Source organism: Oculina patagonica, chromosome 7, assembly GCF_052425735.1.
Source record: "Oculina patagonica isolate OP01 chromosome 7, crgOcupat, whole genome shotgun sequence".
Classification (NCBI taxonomy): domain Eukaryota; kingdom Metazoa; phylum Cnidaria; class Anthozoa; order Scleractinia; family Oculinidae; genus Oculina; species Oculina patagonica.
Genome location: NC_135764.1, coordinates 4,601,705 through 4,614,552, shown reverse-complemented (window position 1 = coordinate 4,614,552; position 12,848 = coordinate 4,601,705). Strand labels below are relative to the sequence as shown.

General features: G+C 40.2%; 1 protein-coding gene across 2 annotated transcripts; it reads right to left on the bottom strand.

Moving 5' to 3' along the window:
- Positions 1 to 5,067: 5,067 nt before the first annotated feature.
- LOC144660180 (uncharacterized) lies at positions 5,068 to 12,013 on the bottom strand. 2 transcript variants are annotated; one of them, XM_078520773.1, is made up of 6 exons: positions 11,883 to 12,013; positions 10,871 to 11,188; positions 10,456 to 10,704; positions 8,981 to 9,304; positions 8,088 to 8,336; positions 5,068 to 5,400 (listed from the first exon to the last, which is right to left on the bottom strand). In XM_078520773.1, exons 2-6 carry the CDS (start codon positions 11,079 to 11,081, stop codon positions 5,075 to 5,077), a joined length of 1,359 nt encoding a protein of 452 aa, XP_078376899.1. In that variant the 5' UTR covers positions 11,082 to 11,188; positions 11,883 to 12,013; the 3' UTR covers positions 5,068 to 5,074. The 2 variants fall into 2 exon arrangements, with proteins under 2 accessions (XP_078376899.1, XP_078376900.1); XM_078520774.1 differs by having other exon boundaries at positions 8,091 to 8,336.
- Positions 12,014 to 12,848: the final 835 nt, after the last annotated feature.

The window sequence follows — 12,848 nt, the reverse complement described above, 5'->3', positions numbered from 1 at the left end:
GTTGTTCGGTCTTTCAGCAAGTGTAAACTGTAACAACTGTTCGTGCACTTTCTCGGGTGGGTCACACGATGTGGCCGCGAGGTTCTGGAATCTGTACAGGGGCTGGGGATATGGCGAGGTTGGAGGTGAAGTCGAAACGTTATACGGCAAACGCGAGCTTGCCTTTCATTTTGTTACCCTTTTATCAAATTCTAAAATTAATCTCGCATCACACATTCAAGACAAACACAAAGCTACTCTGCGTATGAACGGCAGACGGCAGAAGTTAAATTTTTTTCATTAGCGGGAAAATTTAACGTCATTCCGAAGCGCTCTATTGTGGCGAAGGAGGACGTTGTAGCAAGCGCAGGGCCCAGTTGTACAAAGGGAGGATAACGCTATCCATCCAGTGGAAACGTAAGGTGATTAGCTTCTGAATGGAAAGCATCATGAACAACTGAGCCCTGAAAAATAAATTTCACCTAAAATGGTTCATTTATAGTGCACACAAGGCGTTTGACAGTGTGCAGCCTTACGTGACTCTCGGTGAAATCAAGAAGAATCAGTGAGCGTTCAACTCAGTTTTATTTACTGATCAATGTTTACAGTTGATTAAATACTGTCCTAAATCGGACACTTAAAACAAACACAGCGAACCTCCGCTTACGGCCACCGCCCTACAAGAGTCACCTGCCTACTATACCTAGTGATTTTGTCCAGTCAGGGTGGGTGGCCGTTCTAAAGCCCGGGTCAAACGAAAACAAGCCAAGTTTTGACAAAAGATTTCAAACTCTTGCTCGCGTCTTGTTCGAAACTCTCTTACGCTCTTATCGACTCTGGTCGACCATTGTTCACTATCGTCTACTTTCTCGTCGACTCTCGTTGGCTATCGTTGATTCTCGTTGAATCTTGTACGCTATTATCGACTTTAGTGCTCCCTCGACGACTACTCTTGTGCGTTCTCGTCGACTCTCCTACGCTTTCGTCAAACTTCGTTGGCTATCGTCAACTCTCGTGCGCTCTCATCGACTTGCCATTGTCACCTTTCGTGCGCTGTCGTCGAATCTTGTACGCACTCACCGACCCTCGTGCGCTTTCGTCGACTCTCGTCCACTCCCATCGAATTTGAATCTACTAAAATGTTTCTTGGGGTCCATCCTGCATCGAGAGTTTTCTCTCGCTTAACCGACGCTCGCTAAGAGTTTAAGAAAACTCTCGTGCGGCTTATCCTTCAGTTCTAGGCGCGGACTCTCTTCCCGTTTGGCTCGGGCTCTAAGAGAAGTTCAACTGTACAATAGTGATATATTGGATATATACTCATAATTGTGATACAGTTGAACCCCTATTAAGCGGCCACCCATTAAGCGGCCACCCCCTATTAAGCGGCCAGTTACTAAAGTCCCGAAAATATTGTCATTATAATACTGTAGATATAACCCCTTTTAAGCGGCCACCCCTATTAAGCGGCCGCGGCCACCTTTCTGCCGTCCCGATGAGCGTTCTTCTATTGTTTTTACCTCTATTTAGCGGCCAATAAGAATGTAATATACGATATTTAAATTAATTTCCAACAAGCTCAGACCGTGACGGCCGATAAAATCATTCAAACACAGGTTTATTGTCGTCTTCCTGTGATTCCGTTATTCCTTTTCACCTTATATTGTATTGAAATAATGTAACCTTTTCAAAAGACATTATGCTAATTTCTGACAAACCCCTATTAAGCGGCCAACCTCTATTAAGCGGCCAGTTGCCATTTCCCCGAGGGTGGCCGCTTAATAGGGGTTCAACTGTACTGTTATGCGTTTATATTGCAAAATCGCGTTAAACGTCTTTCAACTTATTCATTTAACGGCCCAAAAAACCCAGTTATCTCGATGCCACTTCTCGGCTTTTTGAAATTTGAGCTTCCTCAGGAAGTCTGAACCTCATAAAATCCAGAAGGTGGGTCCCTTCCGTCGTGTACTATTAAAGTGAGTAAATGATAACCTTTTTTAAATAATGATTAAAAACAATAAATACAACAAACAGTGCTTTGCACTGATCAAGAGTACTTCGTAGGATCCACGTTAAGTTTTAGCAACATGAACTATTAATCTTTGAACTATGAACTATTAAATTCTAAATAACCAAATCTAATCCTGATAAGTATTCCAACGCCTGTCGGCTGTTTACATAAACGTTGCTCCTGACTCGTCCCCAGTCGTCTCTTATGCGAAAATTGCAAGGATGATGGGAAGGAGGAAAGGCTTCGCTTCTCGCTTCTTCCTTCCCATAATTCTCTCCTAGACTCGCGACGGACTCAAAAGACGACTGGGGACGAGTCAGAGCGTTGCTCTAAAACACCCGATTTTAACTTCCAGTAAAGGATGCTTGACCCCGGGGCATATAACAAACATGGCACGAAAAGTTAGCTTTGCTACACTTTTGATTTGCATTTAAAGTAAGAGAGACAAAGATGGATGACAAACTTTGAAACAGATATCAACGGTACACAAGTCCTAAGATATCGTTGTTGACAGATCTCAATTTATGGGACTTTGTCACACCTTTGATAAACGTCAAAGGGGTACTTTCTGTGATCAAAGTCATGGACGGCCTTTGCGACAATCAAAGGAAATTGCCACCTATGACAAGGACAGCCTTTACCACTGTCAACCCCTAGTCAAAGGTTTGTATCAAAGCCAACTTTTTATTTCATGATATGAAACTGCCTTATCCTCGACCTCTCTACTTCAGCTCGCACAGCGGCCATTCGCAGAAACTAAACGCTACTTCTGGTTCCGGCCGGGCTACTATAAAAATTGCCTTGAATTTGTTAAGTTCGCAAGACGTATGTAAAAAAGCTTTCATAAATACAAGGCAAAAAAACTGATGGAAAAAAATCCTGCAATTTGATGTGTAAAACTTTAAATGCTTTTATTTTTAGCTTGGAAGTAGAGAATTTCTTGCCTTGTTCCTAGGCCTCTTTTCGTCATGGTAAACCCGTTTTTGGTCACGTGGTACGAGCGAAAAAGTGAGTTTTCCTGGCCGTTCACCCCGGATACGTCACCGAAACAAGTAGAGACGTCATACGGAACCGTTAAGGCCTGGGGAAAAACTGTTCAGGAATCAGGCAAGAGAATTTCAGTAATGTGTGAGAAATATTGAGACGCCAGCAGTTTGGAAACTGCGCACGCGCCACTCGTTTGACCGGTGTGACGTGAAATTTCTGCATGTGATGTCATGACATTAAGGACGTGATTATTAAAAGTATGAAAGCTTTTTTTTTTCGTTTTCCACAAATTTCCTTGCATGGAAATAATTCGCTTTTTCATGCGTGGCATCTTAGATCGTACAGAAAACCATTGTGGTATTCATATTAAATTTTTGAAACCATTCGCGAAAGTAAGCTACCCTATTTAACTAGTTTGATATGAAGTATTTACATGTATCCGTTCAATTTCTAATGTAATTCAATTAGCTAGAATGGCAAAAGTAGTGAAGTGTATGGCAATACAACACGTTAGTAATGTAATGAAAGTAATGTACATCGAATACCAACCTTGTTAACCTCGTTTCCAGGGTGCTCTCCTTCCCGTCCCCTGGAGAGGACCCTGGGAACGAGTTGGCATCGAAGACTTGTTATGTATTGTGGCGTGTGCGTGCGATTCAATAATAATCACACACCGCAACTCATAACAGTATAAGTGTTGCCTGTTATATGTTTTTTTCTGGCCTGGGCGAAAACAATTCAAAGAGCATCTGCAAAAAAGTTTATTTTGCAAAGTTTAACCTTTAAAATTCTGTGGATGAAATCCTAGTGTGTGACCATTTAAGTAAAATCCATTGAGCGGTACTTTCATAAGTACTACTCTATTCCACTTTACTCTATGAAAGTATTACTCCTTTGACTAGTTCCTTTATGTACTGTTACTGTTTATTATGCTGTACAAGGTAGTTCTAACTTTTAAGTCTGTGGATGAAACCCTAGTGTGTGACCATTCAAATGAAAGCTACTGAGCAGTACTCTCATGTGGTACTGTTAGTTATGCTGTACAAGGTGGTTCTAACTTTTAAGTCTGTGGAAGAAACCCTAGTATGCGACCATTCAAATGGAAGCTACTGAGCAGTACTTTTATGTGGTACTGAAATTTGTCGCTTTTGTATTGATTCGAAACTCCTTTCAAAGGAGACTATATCGATACAGAAAAAACAACAGCAACAACAATTAGTCACTCATTTTATCCAACCGAGGGATACAAAAAAGGTTATATGACGTTACTAATCATATGACGGAATCCATCAGGAAATCGAGTAAAATTAATTTTAGTTGGACAAAATATCGAGCACCAGAATAATTTAAATCATATGGCGTTATTTTCTACCCTTTGTAAGCACATATCCGTGATAACACCAACAACAATTTCTTATCTGAGCCCGAGAAAATGAATTTTCAAACTCACAAGAGCCATGTTAGCCTCGCGACAAGTCGACCTCGTATAGAACAATTTAAAAGGACTTTGAGAAAGTCTAGAACCATGTAAACTATAGGTAAAATCTCACGTGCAGCTATTTTGTAAAATAATTTTTTGAGCGATTCAGTGGAATTCAGTGGAACTTCGAAATTTGTTTTCGATGTTTGGCGTTCTTAGAAAAGATTTCTTTTGATAAGTTATTTGAAACAGTAACACAGAAGTTTGCAATAAGATGTAGGTAATTTTGGTACAGAAGTTCTGATGGATTCCGTCTTGGGGCCTCTTCACATGAGCCCGGTTTGCATATTTCTAAAGTGGAAATAGATACAAATCAAAATTATGCCATTTTGACCGCCCAGTTACAAAACGGAGGCTAGAGATGTCGGTAACCGGGCTTGCTCGAAATCGAATTTTTTACAAAGAAAAAAGGAGTGAGTTGAGATCTCGGTAACTGGGGCAGCCCGGTCAACCGGGATCATATGAAGAGGCCCTTAATTACTTATTTCGTAGAATACTTCAATGTCAGTTGAAGTAAAATTGTCAGTAGCTGTAAAAAAACTTACACAAACCGCTTGAGTACCCCGACGGTTCTGCGTATGTCTACCAGCGCGCATCGGGTATACGATCTTTGCAAGTATTTAATTATCTATTTCGTAGAATACTTCAATGTCAGTTGGAGTAAACTTGTAGCCTCCAGTGAAAAACCCACACTGATCAACTGAATATCCCGAGGGGGTGGAGTACGTTTGGCCGCATGTGCTATAAGAATGTTGGTTGCTCAAAGCGTTGTCCGATATGTAGATGTCATGATAGGTACTGGCACCAAATGTGGGTCCGCGATCCGAACATCCAAACATTGCTTGTTGCTGATTTTGATACTGAGTCAGCTTAACAGGATTATATCCTTGGGCGTTGTAAAGCGAGAAAAGGAAAGCTTTACTGTCTGAGCTGTAAGCACAAGCATCTAAAATGAAAACAGAAATTTTTAACATTATAAACATCAACTTAAAACAAAAACAAATTAAAAAAACTCGTTTATTAAAAAAGCGCTCTTTGCAACAGAAACAACAAATGAAATCGGCTGCGAGAGTACAGCAAAAGAGTTTTGCGTTACGCGTGGTTCGAGCGAAAAGGACCACGTGCCGGTACGCGAAAGAAATTATAGGATATATATATAGGTGAAGCGTGAATTTGCAAGAATTCAGCGCGTGAAATGTACCGGTAATTGCGACTGTCTGGCTGGAAGATCACTGTTTTCTTTGCTTGTTGGTGAAGAAGTGTTTCGAAGGAGCAAGACTGGTAAACAAGATAGGAGCCTTTACAGAAGGTATTTATTTTGGATAATTTTTCAAGATCAGACCAGACTTAAATTTAACTGGTTTAATATGTCGTAACTAAGGATTTCTTCCGTTATTGTTGAAAATTTTCAACGTATAAGGAGATTTTTTTTCTTGCTTGCCAGCCAGGAAAAGAGGATAAATCTAGATTACAATCGATGATAAAAGCAATCAGTGATAAATGAAATGTTACTTCATGTTGTGCAACACGTGGAGTATAAAAACCCAAAAAGAGTCCTTTGAGTGGAAATAATCGCAAGAAGGTCTTCGATATGAGTGCAAAGGTTAAGTCTGCATCAACCCAAGTGGCCTAAGATCTTGCCCTTCCTCCCAACTTGTCATTCCGGGGAAGGAGGGCGTTTATTTTCCCCTCTCCCTATCGAAAAAAGAACGCCTGATCGCAGGTTACAATCCAAGTGGCCCATACCACCGAAGCTTATCCCAGTTTCTGTAGCATTAAGCGACTGGGAGTATCTCTACTCCACCCTGGATGGGATGCTAGACCATCGAAGGGTTATCCCCAGTATTAATTCGCTGGTACCCATTTATTCACCTGAGTGAAGAGAGACACTATGAGAGTAAAGTGTCTCGCTGAAGAACACAACACTATGATTCCGGCCATGCAGGGGTAGGGCTTTCCACAAGTTGCTCGAGATTTCCCAAAAAGTTGCCCGTAATTTTTCAAAAAGTTGCTTAAAAGTTGCTCCAAAAAGCCAAAAAAGTTGCTTCTGATAATAAAAGTTGCTCGAAAGTTGCTCCAAAAAATCCAAAACGCTACTTCTAATCAAGATAATTTCTCTAAATATATGCTTATTTCCCTTCGAAGGTAAGATTTCTAAGCAGTTTTATGCAATTTTACAGCAAAAGAAGTATCTATATATCATACAAGGGGAATATTTGTTAAATAACAAGAATTTCTTTAACTAAGAAAAAACGTGAAGATATCGATGACGTCATGTTTGCCGACAAGTTTTGTTAAAGCGTCTTTAGATGTTCCTCGAATATCTTCGGCAAACTTCGTAAATCTTCGGAAACGTTCGTACTGCCTTTGAACAACACTCGGATAATCTTCGGAGATCTTCGGTCTGGAAATTTTTCAAAATGCAACAAGTTGCTCGAGAGGAAAAAAGTTGCTCGAAGGGGAAAAAGTTGCTCGAAACATGAAAAGTTGCCAAAAAGTTGCCGAGCAACTTGTGGAAAGCCCTATGCAGGGGGGGGGGGGAAGGCGGCTCGAACCCAAACCGCTCGATGCAGAGTCCAACGCGCTAACCATTAGGCTACCGTGTCTCGCGTCTCTTTGATGTGAAAAATTAATGAATTCTGATAATTATTATTTAAATACTTAATGCTTATCTTTACGAAATAATCTTCTATCGAATGAAAGTAATGTTACACATACATAATTTCTTTTTTTCATTCCTATTACATGATTATTATTGTTATAAGTTTCGCTTTAGTTTACCGTAATGATTCGATTTAGCGCCCGGGGCGCTTATTTACTTTTGGCACCTCAAGGGAGGGCGCTTATTCGAGACAGGGCGCTTATTCGGGACAGGGCGCTTATTCAAATTTTTGAGAAACAACCAAATGTATTTAACAATAACAGGAATTGTAACAGTTAGAAATTGTTAAAAGTTCAGTTACTTTTAAAATAATTCTTAATTTTAACAGTAAATATATACATGAACTGTACGGTGAACGGTCAGGAGTTTATCTAGTTGACTTCAGTGACTTCAGTAGGGCCAGTTATCCACAATAGGGGAACTTATTAGAATATGGGTGCTTATAAGAATGGGGGCGCTTATTTACAAAAACACATTTGAAGGGGGCGCTTATTGGAAGGAGGGCGCTAAATCGAATCATTACGGTAGTTGTACGCTTTTGAAATACTGTATTTACTTATAGTCATGCAAATAAAGCTTGTTATTGTTGTTGTTGTTGATGTGAAAGAGGGAATCAATCTTGCTACTTGAACGGCAGACGGGAAAAATTCTTGTTTTTTTGACAAATCCTTTTTACTGAGGTTTTATTAGTACGAGATAGCAAGGGCATTATCAAGGGCAGCAGGGAAAACAAGTGTAATCAGGACGGGGAAGGGTGAGGGGGGGGGGGGGGCTAACAAAAACACGAGGAATAATAATCGAGGTGCTTGTCGCGTGCTCTTGTCGTTATCACGGTATGCCAAATTACTAGGCAACATTCTTGTCGTCATTTGCGAGCTCAGTTAAACTCAACCAAAAATACTTATTATTTGCATATGCTAGGCATGCCGTCAAATTTCTTAGATTTTAAGGGCAGTGACAGTAATACTTACGACTGTACCAAGACACGTCGGTATATCCACCAAATATGTTATTCCCTACTTTAACAATCGTCACCGTGGGTCCCTTTCCATCGCAGTTGGCGTGGAATGTAGATGCAGCCGAGCCGTCTGTCAAGGCATGCCAACACCGCACAAACATGCTACGCTCAGAACTAAGGCGGACTGGGTCTAAATAAGAGATCAGTATCTCCAAATATTTGCTGGGGTCGAGGCCACCAAGAATAACGGATGCGCCGAGGCCTGAATAGAGAAAGATGAAATAAAGTAAAATGGCCTTAGCCCGCGTTTCTGGTTTCTTGATCAGAGGAGTTCCTGACAACAAAGCATCATTGTTCCTTGTCACCCCCCTCCAGCGCACACGCTTTGGCCCTTCCCCAGGGGTAGCCTACTCCTTCCAACTCCTGCAGCACGGATCGCTTCCAATTGTTCCTTGGTCGTCCAACTTTCCTCTTTCTCTGTGGGTGGTAGTGCAAGGCTTGTCTTGCCACATTGTTACTTTTCCTTCTGAGATCGTGGCCAATCCAGCGCCAATTCCTTCGCTTAATTGATATTGACAACGAAGTATGATGTCATAAATGAATGGATGAAGTCAGAGGTAACGGTACCGTTAGACCTCCACTGTCTCTGACACTTTCTTAGTTGAGCCGGAGAAACAAGGCAAGAATACAGTAGCAAAGGCATGTTTAACACTCCGACGATCTTCAAAGAGTTACATATACTAGTAACTCTGCTCGAACTTGACGGACTTTAACAATTTAAAACTCTTTTTTCCTTTGTTAACAATAATGATATTTTTCGGTGAATTAAAATAGGACCACTATTTATGAGGTTCATAGTTTAAAGAGTTCCACTAAAACATTTACGACAGATGTTTATTTAATTACCTTTTTCGTAGAATACTTCAATGTCAGTTGGAGTGAAGTGGAAGCCTCCACCAATGAAAAATCCACACTGACCAGCTGAATATCCCGAGGGGATGGCGTATGTTTGGCCGCATGCGCTTTGAGAATTTTGGTTATTCAAGGCGTTGTCCGATATGAAGATATCATGATGCCCTAAGCCAGCACCAAAAGTGGGTCCGTAACTGGGATACTTGTACATTGCGTATTGCGGATATTGATACTGAGTCAGCTTAACAGGATTATATCCTTGGGCGTTGTAAAGCGAGAAGAGGAAAGCTTTACTGGTTGAGCTCCAACCGCCGGAACCTGAAAGGAAACGAAGGTATTAACAATTCTAAACATCTAACTTCAATACAAAAAACTTAAATAAAAAAATGTGGAAGTAAGAGTGATTCAAAATGGAAAGACTTAACTTCAACAACAAAAAGTGTTCGGCAGCGAAAGGACACAGGCGTTACGTGTGATTTGAGCAAACATGAGTGCGATTAACCAATACAAATCCGCGCGACTTGGTCACTTGTAACTGCTTTGGGTTTTGTTTTTCCAACACTCAAATTTAAATTTCTATGCTAGTGTCAAACGGTAATTCACCAAAAATAAGTGTCTGGAGGACTAAACCAACAACAATAGCAAACAGTTTTTATTATATAAACTGCGGTTGTTTATTGCGATTTTGACCAACGACAAAAACAGTATCACGTGTGTAAAATTACAATAATTTTTACTATTTGATAGTTACCAATCACGTGCTGTCAAGTTTGCCATATTTCAAGGGTGAATGAGCCAAAGTTTATTGATATTTAGTCGAAACATCTTCGGATCTTCCTCGGAAATAGACCATTTTACAGTTGTCTGCTCAGTGACCTGGCCATTGACTGAAAGTGAGACTGAACTGCTGAAGGTGACCTTGTTTTGATACAGACCTCACTGCTTTTGTTGTGTTTTGTGATTAAAATCACGTTGTTTTGATGCTAACTAGGTTACATTTACATAATAAAGCAAAGGGGTTTGTAACAATGCAAGGTCACCCTCAGCCTCACTACCATTCAAAGGCCTGGTCACTTGGTAGACAACAGTAAAATGGACTATTTTCGGTTATCTTCGGCAATCTTTGGAAATTTTCGTAAAAGTTTGAAAAGTGTTCTGAAACATTCGTTTGACCTTCGGACAACATTTTTTAAATCTTCGGAAACCTTCGGAAAATGTTCGGAAAGCTTCGGAAAATCGTCAAAAACCTCGTAACTTGTAGGTCTATAAAATGAACAAAATAATACATGGTTGCTCGTGTCCAATACAATACTTGGTTGCTCGTGTCCAAATCGATATCTCACGAGTAAGCGCAGTGAGAAATCGAGTTGAACACTCAAAGAGAAATTCTATATCTACGCGCGCCCATGTATTATTCTCTATTTACATTTATTCAAGACTGCCATGAAAAAAGGATGAAAGCTACTTACTTTGCCAAGACACGTCGGTATATCCACCAAATATGTAATCACCATATTTGATAATTGTCACTGTGGGTCCCTTTCCATCACAGTTGGCGTGAAATGTGGATGCAGCCGAGCCCTCTGTCTTAGCATGCCAACACCGCACAAATTCACTTCGGAATGCATTTGGGACGACTGGGTCTAAATAAGAAATCAGCTTCCCCAAGTATTTGTTGTGATCGAGGTCACCAAGAATAACAGATTCGCCGAGGCCGCCTGAGTGAGTGAGATAAAAGTTAAATGCAAAAACAGTCAAACCTATACTTTAATTAAGCAAATTAATTTATTTAAGCAAATTAATGACAGTTTCAAGACACATTAACTACATGCATGCTATTTATAATTTTCACTGTTCACTGATGCTTGTGCTAGTATTTATTACCTATTTCGTAGAATACTTCAATGTCAGTTGGAGTAAACTGGTAGCCTCCAGTGAAAAATCCACACTGACCAGCTGAATATCCCGAGGGGGTGGAGTACGTTTGGCCGCATGCACTAACAGAATTTTGGTTGCTCAAAGCGTTGTCCGATATGAAGATGTCATGATATGTACTGGCACCAAAAGTGGGTCCGTAATGGGAAACCTTGTACATTGCGTTTTGATGATTTCGATACTGAGTCAGCTTAACAGGATTATATCCTTTGACGTTGTAAAGCGAGAAGAGGAAAGCTTTACTGGCTGAGGTTTGACTACCGGAACCTGAAAAGAAACAAAAGTTTCAAAAATGTTTATGATCATTGATTGAAAACAAAAGCAAAAAATGAAACTTTGAAGTAAGAATGGGCCAAAACAGAAACACTGCAACAACAAAAAGTACTCACTCGGCAGCGAGAGAAAGGCGTTACGTGTGATTTGAGCAAAAATGAGTGCGTTGTATGTTGGTAAAGAGTCATAAGGTTTGCAGCGCGATTTCCATTTACAGCATATTTTATACAAGTGTCGTAAAACCAAAACCAAAGTAATCACTCTGGCCAATCCGGCAAAAAAACGCAAACAACACAGCGATCCAATCGACACTCAAAGCAAATAAATGTAGCCGGCAAAAAGCGCGGGAAAATGTGTGTGAGCGAATCACGATTGGTGTTGCTTTTACTTCTGATTCGCTAAGAAAGTGGCGCGAGTGTTTTAAGCAAACGCAAATTACTTTCGACACGCAAATGAAAATCGTTCTATGAGCTCGGTGATTGGTTTATCAAAACCCGCGCCAGAAACTTAACCAATCAGATGTATAACCAATACAAATCCGCGCAAACTGGTCACTTGTAATTTCCCTACTAGTGTTAGACGGGAATTTACCAAAAATAAGTGGCTGTACGACTAATCCTACAACAATTGCAAACAGTTTTTACAGTTATTCAAGACTGCCAGGAAAAAAAGATTGAAAACTACTTACTGTGCCAAGACACGTCGGTATATCCACCAAATATGTACTCGCCATATTTGATAATTGTCACTGTGGGTCCCTTTGCGTCACAGTTGTTGTGGAATGTGGATGCAGCCGAGCCCTCTGTCTTAGCGTGCCAACACCGCACAAAGTCACTACGGAATGCATTTGGGACAACTGGGTCTAAATAAGAAATCAGCTTCCCCAAGTATTTGTTTTGATCGAGGTCGCCAAGAATAACAGATTCGCCAACGCCGCCTGGGTGAGTGAGATAAAAGGTAATACAAAAACAGTCAAACCTATACTTTAATGTACGTATAGTTAACGTTTACTTACTTGAAGATTTTCTGCTTAGTGTTGCCATGGTAGTAGTATAGTAGGGATGTTTTACTCCTGTTTATTGGGCAGGAATCTCATTTGTGTGGGCAGGAATAAATTAAAGTAGGTGACGTCATAGACTCATGAACAAAATGCGGTGGATTTATATAAATTGTGGGTGGTCTATTTTTATCCTGGCAGTAGTACTGCCGCATTTGCATCTCTCATATATTTATTTCATTGCTACTGCTGGACACACATCATGTCTTACAGAACTAGGAGAACTAGGTACAAAGTGAAAGTAATGCGCGTTGTTTTTTGTTTGTTCCATCTTTTCCAATATCAATAAACTTTTTCCGTTTGATAAAACTTTTCCCGTCGAATCATACCTTTGAAAATGGGCGGTGAGCATACTCAAAACCAGCCGCAATCGAAATCATGATGAAGATATTTTGCCATAAGATATTTCATGCGCGCTGTTTTAGCATTGCCACTCATGTTTTGTTTTTTCTAGTGCATTTTGTTGTTAGCAGTCATCTTGGCACTCGAACGAAAAATAAATATTTAATATTTATAAAAAGTTACTTCAAATTACTACTTTAACTTAATAATTTTTGGTTAATGCTAGAAAGCATACTCGATTAAAAAAATGTTCTG